Source organism: Cricetulus griseus, chromosome 3 (genome assembly GCF_003668045.3).
Source record: "Cricetulus griseus strain 17A/GY chromosome 3, alternate assembly CriGri-PICRH-1.0, whole genome shotgun sequence".
Lineage (NCBI taxonomy): Eukaryota > Metazoa > Chordata > Mammalia > Rodentia > Cricetidae > Cricetulus > Cricetulus griseus.
The window spans coordinates 49,150,657-49,176,763 of NC_048596.1; the positions used below are offsets into that span (position 1 = coordinate 49,150,657).

At 40.7% G+C, this 26,107-nt stretch overlaps 1 protein-coding gene across 1 annotated transcript; it reads left to right on the top strand.

Annotated features, from left to right (window-relative positions):
• The first annotated feature begins 3,679 nt into the window (after positions 1–3,679).
• Ms4a14 (membrane spanning 4-domains A14) lies at positions 3,680–25,153 on the top strand. The gene is made up of 6 exons (XM_027406837.1): positions 3,680–3,817; positions 6,727–6,855; positions 8,661–8,714; positions 11,968–12,117; positions 20,671–20,769; positions 22,826–25,153. The coding sequence occupies exons 1-6, from the start codon at positions 3,680–3,682 to the stop codon at positions 25,151–25,153; spliced, it is 2,898 nt and encodes a 965-aa protein (XP_027262638.1).
• Positions 25,154–26,107: the final 954 nt, after the last annotated feature.

A 26,107-nucleotide genomic window follows, 5' to 3' on the forward strand; every position in this document is an offset into this window, starting at 1 on the left:
CGTGCGTGTTCACTTGCATACACAAACCTGCACCCATGTGTGTATACATACTTGCATGTGCCTCAGAGGTGTCAGAGGCCTCTTACAGGTAGTTTTGAGCCCACTACATATCAGTGCTAGAAACTGAACTCCAGTCCTCTGAAAGTGCAGCACATACTCTTTTCTTTTCAGCATTATTGTCATCATCATCATCATCATCATCATCGTCGTCGTCGTCACCATTTTATACATCTTAATTAAAATATAATGTCATGGCACAAAGAGGGCATGCTGGTGGGCTGACCAATCCAGCTACCACCCAGACCCAGGGCTATGAGTTAGCCTACCCCAACACCCACCTCATCTATGGACTGCTAGAGTATGTGAAGGGGCCAGACCTGAAGATCCAAAGTTGCAGGATCTCCATGACCCACGACAGGATATCCAAGAGGAGTCCCAGTGAGGGCCCAGTGTCAATAGTGTAGAAGAAGCCAGAGGCCTAGAGTCAGACCAATGACTTGTTGCAATGAACACTTACGAGTAATGACATGTGGACTGAAGGGTACACTGTATGACTCACTGTGACTTTGTTTGGTTTTGTTTTTCCTTTTTATTTTAAAAATTTATTTTGTTTTAGGGGTGAGATTTCAAGGTCAAGGGGAGAGGAAGATGAATGGGATCAGGATGCATAATGTGAAATCCACAAAGAATCAATAAAAGTTTTTAAAAAAATACAGAATAGCATCACTTCTCTCCTCCCTTTTCTCCATCCAGCCCTTCCCAAGTTCCCTCCCTTGAATGCCTTCCATTTTCTCCCTCCAAAATTGATAGCCTTTTCCTTCCTGATTGCCACTGGCATATAGATACATACATATGCAGAAAATATTAATATAATTATTATAATTAATTATTACTATTATATAGCCATAATAAAACATAGTTGTGGGTATGTGGTTTCAGGGCTGACCCCCTTTATATTGGACAACCAGTTAGGGTTCTCATCCTTAGGAGAGGCTAACTCTTCCTATCTTAGCAGTCATTAATTGCCAGAAGTTTTTTGTCTAGGGGTAGAACCCCATGAGATTTTTCCCCCTTCCACATTAGCACGTCTACTGACGCTGACATTGTTCAGATCTTGTTCATATAGCCATTTATATGAAAGACTGTTTCAAGCAGACATCCTGGTATTCTGGCTCTTACAATCTTTCTACATGTTCTTCTGACATGTCCCTGAGCCAGAGATGCAGGAGCTGTGATAGAGATGTGCTCACTGGAGCTGGGCTTCCCATGATCCATTGATCTCTGCATTGTGTCCAGGTGTGGTTTTCTCCATCTGCTGTAAAGAGAAGATTCTTTGATGAGCAATGGCAGCTACACTTATCTGTGGCAAGATTTAGAATGTGGTTAGGAATTATGCTGACCCAGCAAAGTGGAGGTAGTAATTTTATTCTAAGGTCCTAACCTCACTATCCCTGGTGAGGGAGAACATAAGTTATTGCCTTTCTGGATCTGAGTTCCTTTACTCATTGTAATCTTTTCTAGACCCATCCATTTGCTTGCAAGTTTCATTATTTCATTTCTCTTTAAAGCTAAATAGCATTCCACTTTGTATATGTACCACATTTTCGTTATCTTTCTGTTCAAGGACATTTAGGTGGTTTCTATTTCTTGGATGCTGTGAATAGGACAGCAATGCACAATGCTGAGGAGTGTCTGTGGAGAAAGAAGAATGTCAATTCCTTCGAACACGTCAAAGGACATTTGGTTTAGCTGGATCATAGGGTAGATTCATTTTTAGTTTATTGAGGACTCTTCATACTGATTTCCAGAATGGCTGCACCAGTCTACATTTCCAACAGTGACTGAAGACTCCCCTTCCCCCCATGACCTCACCAGTCTACATTTCCAACAGTGACTGAAGACTCCCCTTCCCCCATGACCTCACCAGAATTTGTTACCAGTTTTGTAGAACTTTGCTATTCTGGTTGGAATAAGATGAAATCTCAAGGTTGCACACTTTTTTATTTCTTAGCCATTTTTATTTCTTCTGAGATCTCTCTGTTTAGATCCTTTGCCCATTTTTTAAATAGGATCATTTGTTTCCATGACTATCCGTTTTTTTAAAATTTTCATGTTCAGGTATTAACCCTCTGTCAGATGTGTAGCTGGCCAAGATTGTAGCAGAACCCTGCTGGCCTGGAGCCAGAGTGCTATCAACTAGCCCTAACCCCCACTGGGCGGAAAACCTGATCAATCAAGACTCTGACATGGCATTGTCTTTTTGGAAGCCTCACTCAATGTATTCTGAGCATATGGTAATCAACCGGCTAAAGTGTAAATGTTGAGAAAAATAAAAATGCCCTGGGTGGAGGGAAAGTACTCAGTCCATTGAGGCTGAAGACCCCTGAAGTTGTGAAAGGCTAAGTTCATTCTTAAAAGTGTGTCTGAGTCTGAGTCTTCTTTCCATGGACCCTCGTGAACCCACACCCACAAGGCTACCTCCACGACACAAGATTCCCTCCAACTCTGGATCCCTTCACTCAACTGACTACTTCCTTAGCTTCTTCAAAACTCTTAACCACTGGGCCATCTCTTCATCCCCGAGAGTGAATCTTAAAGTTTCTCACCACAAGAAGAAGAAAAGGAAAAACAGTAGCAATGTAAGGTAATGGATACCATAATTGCCTTCATCGGGGTAATCATTATACAGTGTATTAAATCACTACTCTGAACACTCTAAGTATCTTTTTTTAATATGCTTTAAAAATCTGGAAAACATAGTCACAGTTCACTATGTTTATACTATTAAGAGATACTGTTAATAATATTTTTTCCTAAAAGAAGGAAACTCCATTTGCAAAAGGATGGAAGTATGGTTGACAGTAAAAACACAGGCTTTGAAGGTAGAAGGACAGCATCCTTCACCTATCCCTTGGTATTTATTCTTTGGCAGTTTGGCCTTTCTGCTTCTCAGTTTGATCACTGTTCATTGCCAAATGTGCCACTGCAATGCACATTGAAACGAAGCACCTAACAGTGCCTGAGACATAGCAGACTCGCCAAAGGCTTAGCTCCTTTATGCTTCATAAGCAAGTTCATGAAAAATTCAAGATAATCAGTGTATACAAACAACAGCATACAAAGGTATTTGTGATTGCTGCAATCTAGGAACTATTTGAGATGATTCTTGCATATATTGTGTTTGGCCTTACTAAACTGCTTACCTTGGTGATTTAGCAGTTGAAATCACAACAAATACACGAATATAAGAGACTAGCCTGAAAAGCAAAATTCCAAACCATGTATAATTATAATTAGTATTTGGTAGAGTACCAGAGCATAATTGTGAAATATATGTGCATGTATGTATGCATATACATACATACATATACACTAATACAGATACAGGCACTTGTTTTGTGTGCACCATCTACATAATTTTGTGTTTACTGTATGCTTTTTAAGCAAGCTGATAACATAGCAAGTTTTCCAAGTTTCCTCTGTAAGAACGAGAAGGCTGGGACACTCTAGAATTCTCAGATTCTGTGACTCAATGACTGGGATTCTGTGGTTCTAGTACTATGTAATTGCTAAGGGCTCAATGTGGCGGACTCCATGTGGGCCTGGAGGAGAAATACATCATGATTGTGACTGCAATATCCTACCACTCCTTCTCCTAACAGAGCTCTGCCATTGAATCATGGAGTCACCATCTGAGGAGAAAAGAAGGGCCCATATCATCAATATAGATTCAGATGAAACTGTCATGACTGCCTTTCCCTACAGACCTCATAACTCTTTACTGGATTTACTGAAGGGCGAACCAAAAGTTTTGGGGGTGAGTTCTGCCTTATCATGGATCATCCCAGAATGGGAAAAGGGGGCCTCATCTCCATTTTTTTCTCTACAGAGGTTGCTTTGTGCAATAGTGTTCATAGAAGGAGTTTGTCCCCCTCCCTGGCATTTATTTCATCTTGCAATGTACCCTTCTGCAGTCAAGGGAGCTCACTAGTCTCCACCCTTCACAGAGGAACTGTTGACAACTCTTGTTTGCTGGGGGGCAAAAAGGGGATCAGTAATTTTCTCTAAAATTGTAGCTACTGACAAGTTTTGCACATGCTCCAATAAATAACCCCATATCCCTACTTTTATAAGCAACTCTAATTAAGGTCAGCAAGTCACCAAAAAAGACGTGAAAACTCAGGACTAGTTGAAAAGAAGAAAAGGTCAGCATGGATGGGAAGGTTAACGTGTTAATGTGATAGATACATTGTTTACATAAATGAAATATTCAAAAGAATAAAAGGCAGAACATCTAAGTCAATTGCTTGTGAAAAAATGGATCCTTCAGAGAAAAAGTATGTGCCATTTCCCTGGATTTTGCTTAAAATAGAGAAATGAAAGCTCTCTTTAGAAGTGCAATGCACAGTTTGCCTTGGCTCTGTCTTATACTTAACTCTCAGCTGTCAATGCAGAAATCTTTCTGAGGTGATGGACTAAGTAACTTTCAGGAGTGAACACTCCAATAACTCACCTAACTCCAGAGAGGTCCTATGGCTGTTTCATGGGGAGCCCGTTCTGATCTTTGATTTCCAACACTGGGGAAGCAGGGAACTATGTAATTTTTCCAAGTATCTTCTTGAGGAAGTGGCCCCAGGGTATGGCAGTACTTCTCATGGAAGCCAGTGAAGGTGAGGTCAAAGTCCATCAGTGGAATATAGGTCTAAAGGATGCATAACCACGGGCTCCAACAACATGGAATGAAAATGCTTTTTAATTATGCCTGTACTGAACATGTACAGCTGCTTTTCTTATAGCCTTTCCACAGACAGTACAACAGCTACTTCCTGTTTTACACCTGTTAAGTATTTTGTTCACTTCTAGGCAGATGATGCTCAGTCATTTCTGGTGCTTGTGTGTGTATGGTACATTGCATTCAACCATCCTAGGAGCAATTTGAGTACACAGGAGGAGAGCATTGTGGTAACACAAGGCTGTCATTCCAGCTTTGGGAGGTGGGGGCAGGAGAGTCCAGTGATTACTGTCATCCTGTGCTCCATAGTGACACTGAGGAAAGATCATCCTGTGCTCCATGGTGACGCTGGGGACAGGTCATCCTGTGCTCCATAGTGATGCTGAGGACAGATCATCCTGTGCTCCATGGTGACGCTGGGGACAGGTCATCCTGTGCTCCATGATGACGTTGGGGACAGATCATCCTGTGCTCCATGGTGACGCTGGGGACAGGTCATCCTGTGCTCCATGGTGACGCTGGGGACAGTTCATCCTGTGCTCCATAGTGACCCTGGGGACAGTTTGGAATTCAGGAGATCCTGTCTGGAAAAAAATGTACAAAGAGGATATGTGTAGATTATCTACAAATATTATGACATTGTTAATTTAAATTATAAACAATCGTATTTTGCATAGCAATCCCATTCCCTCTCCCTCCAATCCTCCTATGCCTCCCCTGCCTCCCTCCCCATCCACTCCCCCAGGAGGGTGAGGCCTTCCATGGGGATCATCAAAGTCCGTCACATCATTTGGGGCAGGCCTAGGCCCTCCCCCATGTATCTAGGCCGAGAGAGTATCCCTCTACAGGGAATGAGCTCCTAAATTCCCTTTGTGCGTTGGGAGTAAATACTGGTTCCACCACAAGAGGCCCCATAGACTGCTCACACCTCCTGTCACCCACATTCAGAGGGCCTGGTTAAAGTGGAGATAACCTTAAACGAATTGGTACAGGAGATCATTTCCTGAGCATAACACCAGTAGCACAGGCACTGAGATCGACACTTAATAAATCACACCTCCTGAAACTGAGAAGCTTCTGTAAGGCAAAGGACACAGTCAACAAGACAAAATAGCAGCTCACAGAATGGGAAAAGATATTCATCAAACCCACATCTGACAGAGGGCTGATTTCCAAATTTTACAAAGAACTCAAGAAGCTAGTTACCAAAACTCCAAATAAAAAGTGGGGTACAGACTAAATAGAGAATGCTCAATAGATGAATCTAAAATGGCGGAAAGACACATAAGAAAGTGTTCAACATCCTTAGCTTTCAGAGAAATGCAAATCAAAACAACTCTGAGATACCATCTTACACCTGACAGAATGGCTAAAATCAAAACCACCAAAGACAGTTTATGCTGGAGAGGATGTGGAGAAAGGGGAACACTCCTCTATTGCTGGTGGGAGTGCAAATTTGTACAGCCACTTTGGAAATCAGTATGGCAGTTTCTCAAGAAAATGGCAATCATTGTACCTCAAGATCCAGCAATTCCATTCTTAGGCATATCCCCAAAGGATGCACATTCATACAACAAGGACATATTATGAAATTTTTAACATAAGAGACTTAAGCATCCTCAGATTTCAGTCCTGGAACCAAGCCTCCCACCTACTTTCCCATGCAAACCAAGGAATGGCTGCACTTAGCACTGACAATGTGGAGGCCAGTTTTGAGGATAAGCAAGATGTCAGTGTGACAGAAGAGGAAAGGTGTACGGGAATAGTTTGCAGTCTAGGTTTAGTCACACACAAATTCAAATATGTCTTCTACAAAATATATTGGTGATTCTGGGAAATAGTAAAGGACGAGAATGAAGAGTTATAATTGGGAGGGTCTCAGCATGATGGAGACATGGAAAATGTTTATATTGGGGTGGTTGCAGCCAGAGGTGTGCCTGGGGCAGCCCACAGGCCTGGGCTCTTGTTACCTCATGTTCATTTTCTCCTTCCAGGCTATCCAGATTCTTCTGTCTCTGATCATTGTGGGCCTTGGGATTATATTAGCATTTAATTTCATCATTTTCTCCAAAAAATTTCCTCTTGTGATCATCACTGGATATCCATTCTGGGGAGCATTTACTGTAAGTACCACCTGCTAAGAACTTGTCAGAAATTGCTATGAAGACTAATGTAAATTGGATTCAGCCCCATGCCAATACATTTTATAAGTGTGCCCCTTCTGGGACACCAAACAGGCAGACCACTCCTTACAAAAGAAATTACTCCGTATTTCACCACTGGCTACTGGCTACCACCTTCATAGTGATGATTGCTCCTAGGTACATAGTGTTTTTCCAAAGCCCACGGGTATAGTACATCCCGCAGTACCTACCTGGGTAATGGAACAGGTAGATAGCCTACTTGACCATGTGCAGACACAGTGTGAAAAGAGGAACACATGCAGATAGAACTCACAGAATAGGACTCAGTGAGGAAGAAAACTTGAGGGTCACCATAGCTCAGCACCCTTCTTACCTCAGGGGGCTCATGACTGTCACTCACAGGGAACTATGGAGCCATTAATAATTCCAGCCTTGGTTCCTAATCCTATGATTAGTGTACACACTTAAGGGTAAACTCACTAGAGTATCTCACATAACATACAAGAGGGCAAGAATGGGGTCTGTTTTACTCAGAAATTAAAATCATGCTTGAGATATGAGATGCATGAATGAATGCGTGGATCAATCAATAAATTAGTAACTGAAACAAAGAATTAATGAGACCACCATCTCTATTAAAAACCAGTAATGTGCCATTTCTATCATTTGTATTTCAAAAACAAATATTTCATGTTCCTAGTGAAATAGCACGATGTTGATTTCTAAACTACACTCACTGTATCGTCAAGAACCAAATGGACCCAGTCTTCACCGCCTCATTCTCCAATCAATTTCTCCCAGTATGATTTGTGAGAATCACAGGCGTGAATTGTAGTAAGGTTTGATTTATTGCTTTTAAAAAAAAATCCACTCTGCATGGTACAGACATTTATTGAAAACACAACTACATCTTCTTGGTAATGTCCCAGGTCTGTAAATACTGTTGAACAAAGCCCTTTCTGAGAAATGTGAAAGATGTTTTTACTCTTGCTATAAGTGCTCCTAGGAACTGTCTGAGGGTTTCTGGCCCCAGGGGCAGAGGAACGCTTCCTACGTGGATTCTCACTAGCTGAGGGAGAAGGGAAGAATGCATGCCCTGGCTATGACAGAAGGCACTAGCTAAGGGTGCTTTGTAGGAAAAAACAAGTGAGAAAAGTGCCTGATTGTGGCATCAAATGGAACCACCTGGTCACTGTCCACTGGTTATCTGAAGGGCATCTGACCTGATTCCATTTCCAGCTATTATAAAGAGGGTAGCAATGCACATGACATATGTAACTTCAATATTCAAGCAAATGGCGTCTGCTGATTTTTTTCCTTCTTTTTGTTGAAAGGCGTGTTCTCATTAGAGTACACTGTGGGTTTTTGAGTGGGAAATGAATTCAAGGATGACAGCCATTCTGGGAAAATTGATTAGAGTGATTAGAGTTGCAATTGCCCAGAGAAGGAAGGTGATACTGTGGGGCACTGAGAGAAGGGCTTTGAGGGCCTGGAGGATGAGCCAGGTGGAACAAAAGAAGGTGCCAGCAGGAACTTCCCAACGTCTATATTGCAACATAAGGACTTTAGATTCTAAGACCCAAGTGTCCCCAGGTGCCAATGCCAACCCCTATAGATGGAATTAAAACAAGAGCCTTCCTCCCTAACACTCAGGTTAGAAAGACTAGATGCTGGAGGAGGAGGGGGAGTAGTACCAACAGTTTGAAAACCCAAAGGAGACCGACTGTGTTGTAGCCGGATTAGATGTGCCACCTGTTAACCGTTGCCTCTTGTCTTCTCAACAGTTTTTTCTGACAGGATTGGTCACAGGATTCAATGAAAAATCAAGACAAATTCTGGTAAGTAGTTTTTACGACTTCTACCTGATTTCAAATCTATTTGCTTTGTAGCAGCTTTGGTCTTAAGCTTCAGGGTTCCTTGGGAAGATCTTTATGCAACAAGTTTTCGGTCCAAACCCAACCTGTGGGTGATTTAGCCTTATGTTCTTTCCTTTTCTCCCACTTCTCTGAGCAAACAAACTGAAAGTTACTCATTGGGAACCATCCTATATTGCTGTAATTAAATAATTTTTAACTGGGAGTAGCCTTTTGCTCCTTCTCTCTCCATGAGAAATAATAGTTTTCAATGTCCAACGATATTTTTTGATTGTCATAACTCCGTAGGGTATACTATTGGCAGCTAGATGGTAAGAGCCAGGGTTGTCTCTAAGCATCCTTTTTCTTTTTAGGTTTATTTTTTATTTTATGTGTAGGAGCGTTTTACCTGGTGCCCACAGAGGCTAGATGACAGTGTCAGATTCCCTGTAACTAGAGTCACAGATATTTGAAAGCCACTATGTGAAACTGAACCTGGATCCTCTAAAAGAGCAGCCAGTGCTCTTAACTACTTATCCATCTCTTTAGCCCCCTCTAAACACCCTTTAAAATAATGGAAGCATGGGAAGGTCTCCTACAATAAAAAAATCATTTGACCAAAATGTCTACAGTCTCAAAGTTGAAAAGCCCTGCCTCAACCAACATGCATCACAGACCCTGTCACCCTCGCTTTCTATCCCCAACCCCAACTCCAATGCCAACAAAGGCTTTCCTCAGAGGCCTCCCCAAGGACCAGATAAAAAGAGTGGCACTGATGCCACATGGTTGTAGGATTGAGTCAGAGCTGATTGCCTCTCGTTGCTCTATCAACTTGATGGGAAATTGTCTAAGAGTTACTCTGAGGATTAAGGTATTACTTACAAAAGGCATGATGATGTTTAAATGCTCCTACCCTCATCTAATAATCACTGCAGAAAACCCTAGAGCTACAGGCTTCCACTCAGTCACTGCATCTATTTTCATGGCCTTCAGTCAGGGATAGTTATAAATCCCAGTGAGGTCCTAGGGAGAGGGATGAATGCCTCCATCTGCTCCTCTGGAGATAAGTACTGTCAGTCCCTATGGTATCTTCTTCCAGAGCTGAGACATACTCAAAAGTTATCTGTGCCTTGTGGAGAGCTTTACGGATGGAAGAAGGCATGGCATGACACATGAGTGTGGGATTGCAGATCTGGTTTTCACAAAAGCTTTTCCACCAAGCATGGGATGGCTCAAAGTCATTTAGTTCCTAATCCCATGCATCTCTAAAACACAGAGAGCAAGTGTCTGCCTGACATCACAATCCCTTAATAAGGATCAGGCTGGACTAGGGCTGTGATCTTTGTAAGGCATGATCTGCATGAGGGATCACATATCTAGAGACCTTAGTCTGTTAATGGTCCCTGTAGAAGCCAAAACAGAGACTGGAAAGACAAAAGGACTTAATATGGAGAGAGATTGACAGATTTGCATGCTCCTTGTTTTTGTTTTGTTTTGCTTTATTTTGTGGTTTGCCAAAAACACTTGCTTTCAATAAAGATCTCAGTTTAGGATAAACAGTTGCAAGTGCACTTCCCAGTCTTGCTGCACTAGGTTACACACAGCTCTGGGAGTGTGGAAATGCATGGCTTCATTTCCAACATTAGCAGACATAATGCAGCCAGCAGAGGTACAGTAGATACACTCTGAAATGACACTTTTTATAAAAAAAATAAGCAAGAATGGACATAAAGGAAATAATATGATGCCCCAACACAGTTTTCTTGTAAGAAACTCTCCCACCCCCACCCCCTTCTCTCTCTCTCTCTCTCTCTCTCTCTCTCTCTCTCTCTCTCTCTCTCACACACACACACACACACACACACACACACACACATACACACACACACACACCCCTCTCCTGGCAAATATACTGGGAATGAATAAAAGCAATTAAGCAGAGGGTACCCAACACTAACTGACATATCTACAGTACAATCACTACACTGAAGGCTCAGGGAACATCATGGAAGATGAGGCAGAAAGACTGCAAGAATCAGAGGAGCAGGGCATCTATTACAAGATTGCATATTCTATATATGATAGGGATGCATCCATGACCTCGACAAAGTTGCCTAAATAAGATCTGTAGAATGACACGAACTGACATGCCAACATGAAGGAGAAATATCACAAGGCCCCACTCCCAGAACTACAATCTAGTATCTGAAGAACTACAACCAATGACTGATGAGATAGGGACAATCAATTTGTTCCAGAGATAAGTCCCCAGTAGATGATCCAATCTAAAGAGTTCAACCCTAAACATACATACAAATGAACAATGCTAAATTAACTCTGTAGGTTGTATTAGAAATTTATATGTATATATATATGTGGAAAATAATCACTAAATATTAAGAGGCCATGAATTTGAAGAGTGAATGGATAGAAGAACATGGGAGAAGTTGGAGTTGGGTTGTGGTGGTGGTGGTGGTGATGTAAACACAATACTCACATAGGAGATTCTCAAAAATAAATAAAATAATTTTAAAAATTAAAAGAAATTGTGGGGAGCAATCAGCTTTTTATGCCTCCCATGTGGTTTTGTTGGCCATCATTTGAATCTTCCTGGGGAATATAAGTGAGCCAGATGGTGAGCTGTCAGTTCCCACATGAGTCTTTGTATAGCTGGGGTCTTATGTGGTGATGATACATATTTAGCATACACTAAATTTTTAGAAAATAAATGAATACTACAGTAAAGCCATTCTCATTCTTTTTTTATTTTTTTCTTCTATTTAAATTAGGAACAATCTTATTTTATATACCAATCCCAGTTCCCTGTCCCTCTCATCCTTCTCTCCTCATTCTCATTCTCTAGATTCTAAAGATAGAAATTGAGACTGGGACAGATTAAATAATTGGTACAAGTTCTAATGAAAGCAGGACCCAAAACCAAATCTGATTTCCAAGTTGAAATGCTTTCCAAGGCACCGTGTCCTTCAGAAGTACGGAAGATAGTTTGTGCTGAGATGAGATGGACATTTTCAGGAGTGTTAACCATGGGGTATTGCTGGCCCATTCTACAGTATGCTTTGCCTTCTGACTTTGACCAGTCAGAATTGAACTTACAAAGCCTTCCAATCACAGGGACCTAATGAGGCTTCTAGAACTAGGAAAGTCCTGAGAATTTCTTTCGGGGTATCTTTACCTTTCGTTTTTGTTTACTTTACCATGTGTTAAATCTATTTTCCAGAGACAAGGAATCACCAACATGAACATCATCAGCTCAGTAGTTGCAGCAATTGGGACTGCCCTGATCCTCATCAGCTTTACACAGGAGAACAAATTCTGTCAGGCACCCTCCCTCGATGGAACCTGTATTGTAGGCACAGCACTTCTCCTCGTGAGTGATCTGATTCTGGATGAGGAGTCTGAGCAGCTTTAGCCAGGCTGTGTCCATGACACAATGATGAGTTGATTTTTACCCCTGACCTTAATATAGTCTCTTGATTTTTATTCCTACTTTTAGCTCCTGGGAGCTTGTGACCTTGACCTAACATTGTAGGGTCTCCACATCTTGGTTTTCCCTCTTGTAAAAATTTAAGATAGTAATACTATTAGCTACCTCCCTGGGCTGTAGTAAGGATTACTTCAACAGTGGTAAGGATTAAATAACACCTGGCAAAGTATACATGCTCAATGGTTTTTTATGATTCATTTCAATTCTATTCAAATTTACTTTTTTGCTAATCAAAAAATTGCTCAATTGATATGAAACAAAATACAGTAGCAGAAAGTACTTAAGTGAGGTATATCAGTATTTTTAATACACAAGCCATTTTATATAATTGTATAATTTTTACTCAGTATGGTAAATGATATATTCATTTACCAGGAAATACAATTATATGTGAGGTTTTTATTTTATTTATTTATCTTTGTAGGTGTTTTGCCTCAATGTGGGACTGTGCACCATAGGCATGCCTGGTGTTCTCTGAAGTCAAAAGATAGCAATGGATGCTCTGGAACTAGAATTACAGATATTTGTGAGCCACAATGTGGGTTCTAGGAATTGAACCCAGGTCCTCCAGGAGAGAACCAGTGCTCAAAATTTCTGAGCTATCTCCAGCCCCTAATTATAGTTAAGGTTTTAATGGTCTGTTTTATAAGTAATATGTGACATTATAATTATCTTGATTATTTTTTCCCTTTTTTATTATTAATTCAAGTTAGGAAACAGGCTTGTTTCACATGTAAGTCCCCTCTCCCTCTCCCTCCACTCACCCCTACCCCTCCTCTCCCACCTCCAACCTACCCCCCACCCCATCCACCCACTACTCCCCAGGCAGGGTAGGGCCCCCAACAGGGGCTCCACAAAGTCCACCAAATCTTCCTGTGCTGGGCCTAGGCCCCTCCCCATGTGTCCAGAGACAGAGTGCATCCCTTCACGTGGGATGGGCTCTCAAAGTCCCACACACACACCAGGGAAAAACGCCAGTCCACTTCCAGAGGCTCCCTGGAGTGCAGTGGCCTCCCCATTGGCCTCCACGATCAGGGGGCTGGATCAGTCCCGTACAGGCCTCCCAAAGAGCGTCTGGGGTCGATATGCTTTCCCTTTTTCAGGCCAACTGTTTCTGTGGGTTTCTCCAACCTGGTACAGACCCCTTCGATCTTCATTCCTCCCTCTCTTCAACTAGGTTCCAGATTTCAGCTCAGTGTATATCTGTGGATGTCTGTCTCTGCTTCCATCAGCCACTGGATGAGGGCTCTAGGATGGCATAGAGAGTAGTCATCAATCTCATTCTAGGGGAAGGGCTTCTAGGCTATCCTCTCCTCCACTGCCCGGACTGTCAGATCGTGTCATCCTTGTAGGTCTCTGGAGATCTCCCTAGTTCCAGATCTCTTCTTGGACCTATAGTGGCTCCCTCTGATATGGTATCTCTCATCCTGCTCTCTCTCCTCTATTCTTCCCCCTACTCAATATCTCTGCTCCTCCATTTCCTCTCCTCTACTCTTCTTTTTGTGCTCTTATTGTGGCAGCTCCCTCTCCCCTACCCTCAAGCTCCCAATTAGCTCCAGAGTTCATGCCACTTCCCATTCCTGGGGTCTATTTATCCCTTAAGATCATTCATGTTTCCTAGTTTCTTTGGTGAAGAGGATTATAGGCTGGTAAACCTTTTCTCTATGTCTAAAAATCATATATGAGTGAGTACATACCATGTTTTTCTTTTTGTGATTGGGTTACCTCACTCAGGATGGTTTCTTCTAGTTCCATCCATTTGCCTGCGAATTTCAAGATTCCATTGCTTTTTTCTGCTGAGTAGTACTCCATTGTATAAATGTACCACATTTTCTCTTTCCATTCTTCAGTTGAGGGGCATCTAGGTTGCTTCCAGGTTCTGGCTATTACAAACAATGCTGCTATGAACATGGTTGAACATATGTCCTTGTTGTATGAACATGCATATTTGGGTATATACCCAAGAGAGGAATGGCTGGATCTTGAGGTAGATTGATTCCCATTTTTCTGAGCAACCGCCATACTGATTTCCAGAATGGTCTTAAAGTTCACACTCCCACCAGCAATGGAGGAGTGTTCCTTCTTCTCCGCATCCTCTCCAGCATAGGTTGTCATTGGTATTTTTGATTTTAGCCATTCTGACAGGTGTGAGGTGGTATCTCAGAGTTGTTTTGAGTTGCATTTCTCTGATGGCCAAGGATTTTGAGCACTTTCTTAAGTGTCTTTCAGCCATTTCAGATTCCTCTGTTGAGAATTCTCTATTTAGTTCTGCACCCCACTTTTTAATTTCATTGTTTGGTGTTTTGGTGGCTAGCTTCTTGAGCTCCTTGTATATTTTGGAAATCAGCCCTCTGTCAGATGTGGGGTTGGTGAAGATCTTTTCCCATTCTGTGGGTGGTCATTTTGTCTTACTGACTGTGCCCTTTGCCTTACAGAAGCTTCTCAGGAGGTCCCATTTATTGATTGCAGACCTCAGTGTCTGTGCTCCTGGCGTGATGTTCAGGAATCGGTCTCCTGTGCCAATTTGTTCAAGGGTAATTCCCACTTTCTCTTCTAGAAGATTCAGTGTGGCTGGATTTATGGAGAGATCTTTGATCCATTTGCATTTAAGTTTCGTGCATGGGGACAGGTATGAATCAATCTGCAATCTTCTGCATGTCTGAATCCAATTGTGGCAGCACCATTTGTTGAAGATGCTATCTTTTTTCCATTATATAGATTTAGCACCTTTGTCAAAAATAAGGTGTTCATAGGTGCATGGGTTAATATCTGGGTCTTCAATTCTATTCCATTGGTCTATCTGTCTATTTTTGTGCCAATACCAAGCTGTTTTCAGAACTATGGCTCTATAGTAGAGCTTGAAGTCAGGGATGGTGATGCCTCCAGAAGATCTTTTATTGTAAAGAGTTGTTTTGGCTATCCTGGGTTTTTTATTTTTCCATATAAAGTTGAGTATTGTTCTTTCAATGTCTGTGAAAAACTGTGTTGGGATTTTGATGGGGATTGCGTTGAATCTGTAGATTGCTTTTGGTAGGATTGCCATTTTTACTATGTTAATTCTACCTATCCAAGAGCATGGGAGATCTTTCCATTTTCTGGTATCTTCTTTAATTTCTTTCTTTAAAGTCTCAAAGTTCTTATTGTACAGGTCTTTCACTTTTTTGGTTAGTGTTACCCCCAGATATTTTATGTTGCTTGTGGATATTGTGAAAGGTGATGTTTCCATGATTTCTTTCTCATTGAGGTTATCATCTGTATACAATAGGGCTACAGATTTTTTGAGTTAATTTTGTATTCTGCTACCTTGCTGAAAGTATTTATCAGCTGTAGGAGTTTCCTGGTAGAGTTTTTCGGGTCACTTATATAGACTATGATGTCATCTGCAAATAGTGAAAGTTTGACTTCTTCCTTTCTAATTTGTATCCCTTTGATCCCCTGTTCTTGTCTTATTGCTCTAGCTAGAACTTCAAGTACAATATTGAAGAGGTATGGAGAGAGTGGACAGCCTTGTCTTGTTCCTGGTTTTAGAGGAAATGCTTCGAGTTTCTCTCCATTTAGTTTGATGTTGGCTATTGGTTTGGTGTATATTGCGTTTATCATGTTTAGATATGTTCCTGTTATTCCTGTTCTCTCCAAGATCTTTATCATGAAGGGATGTTGGATTTTGTCAAAGGCTTTTTCAGCATCTAGTGAGATGATCATGTGGTTTTTCTTTTTCAGTTTGTTTATATGGTGGATTACATTGATGGTTTTTCGTATGTTGAACCATCCTTGCATCCCTGGGATGAAGCCTACTTGATCGTGGTGGATGATTTTTCTGATATGTTCTTGGATTCGATTTGCCAATATTTTATTGAGTATTTTAGCATCGATGTTCATGAGGGATATCAGTCTGTAGTTCTCTTTCTTAGTCTTATCTTTGTGTGGCTTGGGTATCAAAGTGATTGTAGCCTCGTAGAAAGAGTTTGGCAATATCCCATCTGCTTCTATTGTGCAGAACAGTTTGAGGAGTACTGGTATCAGCTCTTGTTTGAATTTCTGGTAGAATTCTGCAGTGAAGCCATCTGGCCCTGGGCTTTTTTTGGTTGGGAGGCTTTTGATGACTGCTTCTATTTCATTAGGGGTTATGGGTCGATTTAAACTGTTTATCTGATCTTGGTTTAATTTTGGTAAGTGATATTTATCCAGAAAACTGTCCATTTCCATTAGATTTTCGAATTTTGTGGAGTACAGGTTTTCAAAGTATGACCTGAAGATTCTCTGGATTTCCACAGTGTCCGTTGTTATATCCCCCTTTTCGTTTCTGATTTTGTTTAATTAGCATGCTCTCTCTCTGCCTTTTGGTTAGTTTGGCTAGAGGTTTGTCTATGTTGTTGATCTTCTCAAAAAAAACAACTCTTTGTTTCATTGATTCTTTGTACTGTTTTCCTAGTTTCTACTTTGTTGATTTCGGCTCTCAGGTTGATTATTTCCTGGCATCTACTCCTCTTTGGTGAGTTTGCTTCTTTTTGCTCTAGTGCTTTCAGTTGTTCTGTCAATTCTTTAATGTGACTTTCCTCCAGTTTCTTCATGTGGGCACTTAGTGCTATGAACTTCCCTCTTAGCACTGCTTTCAGAGTGTCCCATAAGTTTGGGTATGTTGTGTCTGCATTCTCATTAGATTCTAGGAAGTCTTTAATTTGTTTTTTATTTCTTCCTCAACCCAATTGGGTGTTATTCATTTTCCAAGAGTTTGCAGGTTTTCTGCCATTTGTATTGTTGCTGAATTCTAGCTTTAATGCATGGTGGTCTGATAAGATACAGTGGGTTATTTCAATTCTTTTGTAACTATGGAGGTTTGCTTTGTTGCCTACTATGTGGTCAATTTTAGAGAAGGTGCCATGTGGTGCTGAGAAGAAGGTATATTCTTTTGAGTTTGGATGGAATGCTCTATAGATATCCGTTAACCCCAGTTGGGTCATAACTTCTTTCAGATCCTTTGTTTCTTTGTTAAGTTTCTGTCTGGTGGTCCTGTCTAGTGGCGTAAGGGGGGTGTTGAAGTCTCCTACTATAAGTGTGTGTGGTTTTATGTGTGGTTTGAGCTTTAGTAATGTTTCTTTCACAAATGTGGGTGCCTTCGTATTTGGGGCATAGATGTTCAGGATTGAGATTTCATCTTGATGGACTTTTCCTGTGATGAGTATGAAATGCCCTTCTTCATCTCTTTTGATTGATTTTAGTTTAAAGTCCAATTTGTTAGATATTAGGATTGCTACACAAGCTTGTTTCTTGAGCCCATTTGATTGGAAAATCTTTTCCCATCCTTTTACTCTGAGGTATCGCCTGTCTTTGAAGTTGAGGTGTGTTTCTTGTAAACAGCAGAAGGATGGATTCTGTCTTCGTATCCATTCTGTTAGCCTATATCTTTTTATGGGTAAGTTAAGACCATTGACATTTAGGGATATTAATGTCCATTGTTCGTTGGTTCTTGTTTGTTTTGGATTTATTGTTGGTGGTGTCATTGTGTGTGGATTTCACCCTCCTGCTTCTTTTTGTGTTTGGTAAAATTAGATTATCTATTGCCTGTGTTTTTGTGCATGTAGTTATGTTCATTGGGTTGGAGTTTTCCTTCCAGAACCTTCTGTAGTGCTGGATTTGTGGATATGTATTGTTTAAATCTGTTTTTGTCATGGAATATCTTGTTTTCTCCATCTATAGTGATTGAAAGTTTTGCTGGGTACAGTAGTCTGGGTTGACATCCATGCTCCCTTAGTGCTTGTAGGGTATCTATCCAAGACCTTCTGGCTTTCAGAGTTTCCATTGAGAAGTCGGGTGTGATTCTGATTGGTTTGCCTTTATATGTTACTTGGCCTTTTTCCTTTGCTGCTCTTAATATTTTCTCTTTATTCTGTAGATTTGGTGTTTTGATTATTATGTGTCAGGGGGGACTTCTTTTTGTGGTCCAGTCTGTTTGGTGTCCTGTAAGCTTCTTGTACTTTCATAGGCATATCCTTCTGTAGGTTGGGGAAGTTTTCTTCTATGATTTTGTTGAATATGTTTTCTGTACCTTTGAGCAGTGTTTCTTCACCTTCTTCTATACCTATTATTCTTAGGTTTGGTCTTTTCACGGTGTCCCATATTTCCTGGATATTTTGTGTTAGGGATTTGTTGGACTTGAGGTTTTCTTTGGTTGATGAATGTATATCCTCTAGCGAGTCTTCAATAGTTGAGGTTCTCTCTTCTGTCTCTTGGATTCTATTAGTTATACTCACGTCTTTAGTTCCTGATCCTTTATCCAGTCTTTCCATTTCCAGCATCGCCTCATTCTGTGTTTTCTTTATTGTGTCTAATTCAGCTTTCATGCTTTGAACTGTTTCAAGAGCTTCCTTCACTTGTTTGGTTGTTTTATCTTGGGTTTCTTTAGATTCTTTAAGAGATTTGTTTATTTCTTGAATTTTTTGGTTTGTCTTTTCCTCCATTTCGTGTAATTTTTTTGCTTGCTTTTTCTTCTATTTCTTTAAGGGATTTTCTTGTTTCCTCTTTGAAGGTCTCTATTATCTTGCTGAGATAATTTTTGATGTCTATCTCTTCTTCATGCACTGTGTTGGGCTTTTCAGATCTTTCTGGAGTGGAGTCCCTAGATTCTGGTGGTGTCATATTGGTCTTTCTGTTGTTGAGCGAGTTCTTATTCTGTCTTCTTTCCATATCTTTTTCCAGTGAGTGCAGGTGGGGTCTCTCTATCTCCTCTTGTTACACAGTAGTGTGTGTGGGCCAGGAATTCAATGTCCAAAGCTCTGGATGGTCTTTCCTCTCCTGGTAGTCTCCTCACTCTGACGGAGTTAGGCCTCCATAGGGATCGGGTGTGTGGGGGTGGGACAGAAAGTAAGAGTGGGGTGTTTCCAGGCTCTGGGTGTTCCTCACTGCCTGGGCAGGTTTACCCCAAGCAGGAGCAGGCCTGGGGAGATCGGGGTGGATGGGGCTTTGAAAGGGAGTTGGGTAAAAGCAGTGAATCACTCACCTCCTTGCGGGATCAGTCGGCGGGAAGGGAAGGAAGAGTGGCCTGTACCCAGATTCAGGGAGCTCCTCCCTGCCTGGGAGTGTCTACTCCAAGCATGCACAAGCCTGGGGAGATCTGGGTGAATGGTGCTTTGGACAGGAGTTGGGTAAAAGCAGGGGGTCACTCACCTAGTTGCTGATGGGTCGGCCTATCTTAATTATTTTTACACTTACTTATTTGAGGTGTGTGTGGTATACAATGCCATAGCTTACATGTGGACATCAGAGAACTGCAGGAGTTCTTTATCTCCTTCTAACATGTGGATCCTGAGGCTTAACCTCAGGCTTCATAGCAAGTGCTTTTACCTGCTGAGTCACCATACCAGCCCTGACATCTTTTTCAATCATGTCAAAGATTCCAATGAGCCTTTTCCTCTGGTCCCAAAGCAAACTCTGGGCTTTTAATCCATTTCTGATAGCAACATCTGGAAGACTTGGGTCCTAGAATTTGAAAATTTGAAACAGTAAGGACAAAAGTGAGGAAGAATCATGGGAAATTATCTCCCATGATTTAATCCCTGAAACCACCTGGTGAAGTGAACCAAAAGACCTCCTTGTGTATACTGAGAAAAACTCCACAATTAGACGTGGGTTCCTAAGGACAGTTGGAAAACAACTGTAAAGGATAAAATCCTGCTCTACTTGATCCAAATGCATATGATGGAAGTTTTACAAGGACTGAGGCCATTTCTGTCCTGCTGGAAGCAGATTGCAGGTGGGGAACTTCACCCAGCAGGGTATGCATACACTTAGCTTTAGCAACAAGGCAGTTATCTAAGCTCCTGCATGTGCTCAAAAGAAACCGAGATGCAGAGAGCTTTAGTCACTTGCCCCATATAAGTGTGACCTTGGACCCAGTTGTACCCAGCTTTTGCTTCCTCTAGTACTTGAGCTTTTTTTTTTAATACCACACTGCATCATCCTGCTTCTCAATGAAAACATTACCTTAAAGTAGTGCTTGCAATATGCCAGTCTGTGTATTAGATCCATCTTGCAGATTTATTTGACACATAGGTGAATACATAGCTGAAACTTTCAGTTCAAAAAAAATGTTCATAACCAGCTTCCTTGGAGAAGAAAAAAAAAACAGGTGTTGGGGTAGTACATTCCCACACTGAAATAAGTCATTGTAATGAAATGGAGGATGCTTATAGAAATGCTATTGCTCTCTACTGTCCCCCTTGTTTCACTCTAGAGACCGTCTTGGACCTACTAACATTGGAATTTGTTACTCCTTACCAGAAAGATATGAAAATGATGCAATGTTTAATAGCTACAGAATAGCATGAATATGAGTTTTCCCAAACTCAGTCATGGGGTGTAAAGTGTTCTTGGCTTCTGTTTTTAAAGTGATGCTGATTTTGACCTAAAAAATGATTTCTTTCTCCTCCTCTTTTGCAGGGAATTTTGTCAGTCTTATTAATCATCACCATAGCAGAGTTAAGCATCTCTGTGACTATTGCATCCTTAAGAAGCTGGTGCTGGACCAAATCAAGAGAGGTGCGCCCAAGGTTGTCATGGGAATTGAGAGAGAGAGAGAGAGAGAGAGAGAGAGAGAGAGAGACAGAGAGAGACAGAGAGAGACAGACAGAGAGACAGAGAGACAGAGACAGAGAGACAGAGAGAGACAGAGAGAGAACCTGTTCCTGTGTGTGTGAGAAAGCAGGTACTCTCATACCACAATGTGAGGTGGAGGTCAGAGAGCAACCTTAGTTATTGGTCCTCAGCTTCTACTTTGCCTTGAGAAAATGTCTCTCCTGCTATTCACTACTGCATACCCCAGGCCAGCTTGCCTACAGGTTTCCAGCAATCCTTTATTTCTTGTCTCTTCCCACACTCTCCCTCTAATGCTACAAATAGCACAGAGGTTGGTACTACTGCATTCACACTGAGGACATCACTCCACATTGACCTGACCTCTGTTATTGTGCTGTGCAGAAGCAATATGCTCAGATACCAACCACACTGAAACTCCTAAATTAGGAAGGTCAGAGAGTCCTGAGCTTAAAAGACTGATGCTCACTCGACTCTTTAAGATAACTTGCTTTCTTTGCTTATCTACTGTCCTCAGTTATCTCTGTTCATACATAATTCTTCATCTTCCTGAAAAACAAATGGGAAATATGAGACTTTGTAGAAAACCCATAGTACTGTGACATTGGGAACTTATGCCCTTACTGATTGTTTACAATGTCAAACATTATTATACTTGCTCGGTGCCAACTTAATAATGATGTTAATACTATATCAACACCCTTATTCTACTTCAAAATGAACGAAGGCTTAACAGAGAGGTCAATTAACATATTCAGTATGACAGAACACAGGATTCTGACTCTGTGGTGCAACTCCCAGCCTTGTTTCTGAGTTACAACAGCAGTCTAGTCTGTGCTAGGTAGAGTGTTTGCTTGCTTCCTTGCTTGCTTTTAACTTTAAACAATCAAATGCACCCATTCAAAGTATGCTGTGCAATAAGTTTTGACAAATTTTACACATCCACTTAAGTGCCATTGCAATCAGGATATGGTTCAATCCTACCATCCCAAAGGCTAATTTGGATTTTTCCTGATGGTTAGTGATGCACAGGTTAGTAGGGATAGATCTTCCTTGAATAAGAGCTTTTTATAGGTCCCTGCCTATTCCTTAATTAGGTTTTTCATTTGTTATTGTTGTTACTGTATTGTAGTGTTTTCATATGTACAGTTTGGTAATTTCTTATTAGACATATGGTCTACAAATATTTCATCCCACCCTGTCCACTCAGATTTTTATTTTACATTCTGAATAGTATTATCAATGCACAAAAGTCATATTTTTATCAAATCTAATTTATTTATTCTTCTCTTTTGTTATTTACATGTTTGAATATATTGTGATGTTGAATCTTTATATTTTTTACATAGCATTGATTTTTAACAAGTTTAAGCCTTGTTATAAATGAACATAGAGATAGATCTCCATTTGTCTAGTTCTTACAAATACTTTCAGCAATACTTTGAGGTTTCAGCATAGAAATCTTTCATCTCCTTAGATAGATATTTTTCTTGAATATATCATTCTTTTAAATGATAGTATAAATTAACTTCTTCCTCAGAACCTAGTACCTATTTAAATAATAAGATTGTGCTGGGCAATTTTTATCATTATCTACTCATATGTTAGTCTGATTTTAATTGTCAACACTTTCAGTTGAATTCTGATTGCCTTTGATCATCAGCATTCAGTTCATCTAAATAATTAACAAATCAAATAGTAGACTTTTGTTTGTGAATATTAACTGGATACTTTAAGTGTCTTAGAAAATTTAGTATTATTCACTACGGAAAAAATCCTGAGGCAATTTTGATCAAATCCCTTTGTTCAGTATCTAGGCTATAAGGATAGTGACTAAACCAAATCAGTGCTAATAAACAAACAGGAAAGGCTGGAGAGCTTCATTTCCCTTGTACTTATATGTGGACATGAGAGAGAAAAGATAATATGAGAATACAGTAGGAAAATGACATAAAGACAATTCTGGCCTATTAACACTCTACTTTCCCCCTTGGTATTATAGGCTGTATTCCTCTTTCCTTCAGAAATTCCTGAAAATACTGAACGGTCTGTGTCAGAAGAAAATAATCAATTACAATTTGAGTTTCAAAAACCATCTCCCAGTTCTAATTCAAGTTCAAACATAAGAACCATTTTCTTGGGGGGTTATGCTTTCTTCAAGCTAAGAGTCTCAAGAAATCCTTCAGCTGCCAAAAATATCCCACAGAAAAGTGATAAGGGTACATCTTCTATGCATGCTCCAGGTGAACAGGAAACTATTTCTTCACCCTCCCTAGAGGAAGAGATTAAACTGAATGATTTACCTCCCCAATTAAAACCTGAGTCTTCAAAAAATATTTCTTCTCAGAAAGAGTCTAGAAGCAATAACATAAATGATGAGGACTTAGAATCTAAGTTCTCTGATCCGCAACCCAAATTGCTTGACAACCAAAACGTGTCACTCCAAGTTCTTAAAACTCCATCTTCACATAATGCACTCCCTTTGTTACATGATAGTTTATCATACCAAACATTACTGGCAGGTCTGTCAACACAAGCCTTACCCACATCTAAACCCACATCATCCCGTATGTCACAGGCTTATGATCTGACATCTGAAGACTTGCCTTCTGAGTACATACCATTCCAAGACAGCACATACCAAGACATGCAATCCCAAGATACAGCAACTCAAGACATATCATCCCAATATACACCATACCTATATACACTAACTGAAGTAAGACTATCCCAAGAGACTCCATCCCTAGGGACTTCATACCAAGAGCTGTCATTCCAAGATATACCAACTAAAGACAGATCATCCCACGATACTCCATCCCAAAAGACCCCATCCCAAGAAACTCCATACCAAGATACAGTAACTCTAGATATAGTATCTCAAGAGACTGAATATTCAGACACTCTACCACGAATGCTTGCCCCCCCAAATACTCCATCCCAGGATATACAATACCAAGATGTACTATCTCAAGACAGAATATCCCAAAGCACACAAACCCAAAATACAGCACCCAATGACATGTCATTCTCAGATCTTCAAGCAGTAAACAGTCAAGTTCAAACCCAGCATGGTCAAGAAATATTTTATAAGGACATTCGAACAGAAGTCATGGAGATGACTCAAGAGTGGCAATCTAGTAAGAGCAAGAAAAACTCAAGAAGACTTTCCTTATCCTTGCTAGGCAAACCTAGACAATTCCATCCCAAGAGACATTCCCTGGACCTGCAGCAAATCCAAGGTTACAAACCCACAAAGAAGAATTCTGTAGAATTACAAAGGAAAACTTCAAGAAGGAAATCCACAGATCAGCAAATCAAATCCTGGCTATCCCCAAAGAAGCATACCACAGAGAAACAAAATGCATATACTCAAACCTCAGAGCAATTCCTACACCAGGAAGCTGATCAGCAGCAGGCCAAAGAGGAGGAGGTCCCAGTACAACGATCCAAAGATAAGCAAGCCAAAGACCAAAAATCTGTAGAGGAGCTATACCCTGAAGGACATATTAATGGCAAAGAGGAAGAAGATCAGGAATCTGATAAGGAGCAACGTCCAGAAGAACAAGCTCAAATTCAACCAGCTGAAGACCAGCAGATGCAAGAGCAGAAAGCCCCAGAGAGCCAGTTCCCAAATTCGCAAGAAAGACAACAAATGCTATTAAAGAGAGCCCCAACACAGCCATGTGAGAACTGGGACTCACAAAACTTTCAATTCACAGAAAAGTCATCTTCATACTTGTCAAATCCATCCTGGCAGCCTGCTAGCCTGGGATCCCAAGACCGGAGAAGTCAAGGCTGGAGAAACAAAGATTGGAAAGTACAAGAATGGCAGTTTGAAATACAGCCTGGCCTAGACTGGGAATCCCAAGAGCTATTAGAGAGAGAATCTTTAAGGCAAGGAGCACTACACCAAGACATCCAACCCCGAAGCACCATAGTCCAACATACCCAAGATCATCAGTTTCCTAACTTTGTATTTCAAGTAGGTCTGTGCCAATACAATGACCAACAAGACTCTGAATCTGGTGTTTTAAGAAGAGATACATATGCAGATGATGTACAAACAAGAGACAGAGAACCCAGAGACACAGAAGATACATTCCAGAAACCAAAAGACCAGAAGGCAGAAGATGAAAGGCCAGATAGTTATCCTGCTTCTTGTCAGAGCTTGGTTCCATACACATATGTAACCTATTTATCCAATGTAGCATCAGAGCAAGAGAGGCAGAACAATACAACCCCCTGTTCAAATTCATCCAAAGATCTGGATGACACTTCTTCCTCATTGTTTCAGAAAGATCAACAGCAGTCTGAAGATTCAGACTAACATGCACGTTTAATCAAAAACCACAGACCCCAGATAGTGGAGCCAGATGAGGATTAAGCAGTTGGTTCTTCACTACCTGTGTTCTCAACTGTGCTTGCTGCATAATTCACTCACCAGAGATAAAGGGCATGCAGAACCTTCAAAGAATGTGTTCCTCTTTAAAACATAATGGCAACAAGTCAATGTTAAGAATATATCACAACCTTCTGGGAGTGAAGAAATAAATCTCATCTAAACTGTAAAGTTTTTGTCATCAGTTTTAGTATTTCAAAGTATGGTGGTCAATTCATCTCACAGCTTCCTACTTAACGGATCTATTTTCCCACAATGCTAATATTTTCCCCACATTTGTGTTGAAGCTGTGTAAATTAGGTTTGTCCAATGCTTGGTGAAATAGGAAGCAGAGCTAGAGACAGAAGAGAAGAAGTCAGGGAAGGGTGGCCATGTGCATAGTATAATAGAAAATATGGTAATGTGGACTGTATTGAAAGAAGCTCCAGCTCTCTCTCTCACATGCCTGCACTCACAGCTTTGTCAATATTAGGAGCCAATTTCACTTTCTGTGGCCAAATGAATTGTGTTACAAACTCTCAGTTACCCTCTGTCTTCAAAGTCAGCCACAGTTCTCTAATCTTCTTTGATGTCTTTGATAAAATCTTGCTTTTCTGTCAGCTCTGAAGCTTTGCATTTTACTCAGCTGCATGATCTTCTCTCTCTCTCTCTCTCTCTCTCTCTCTCTCTCTCTCTCTCTCTCTCTCTCTCTGTGTGTGTGTGTGTGTGTGTGTGTGTGTGTGTGTGTATGTGTGTATACCTGAATTTCCTAATCTGTAAATATAGAAGCCTCAAAAACATACATAAAAATAGATAGTAAATGTAAAGGATAATTTTGAAGCATATAATGTTGGATATCAGGTGCTTTTCATGTAGTCTAACAAGCTTCCTGAGATACATTTT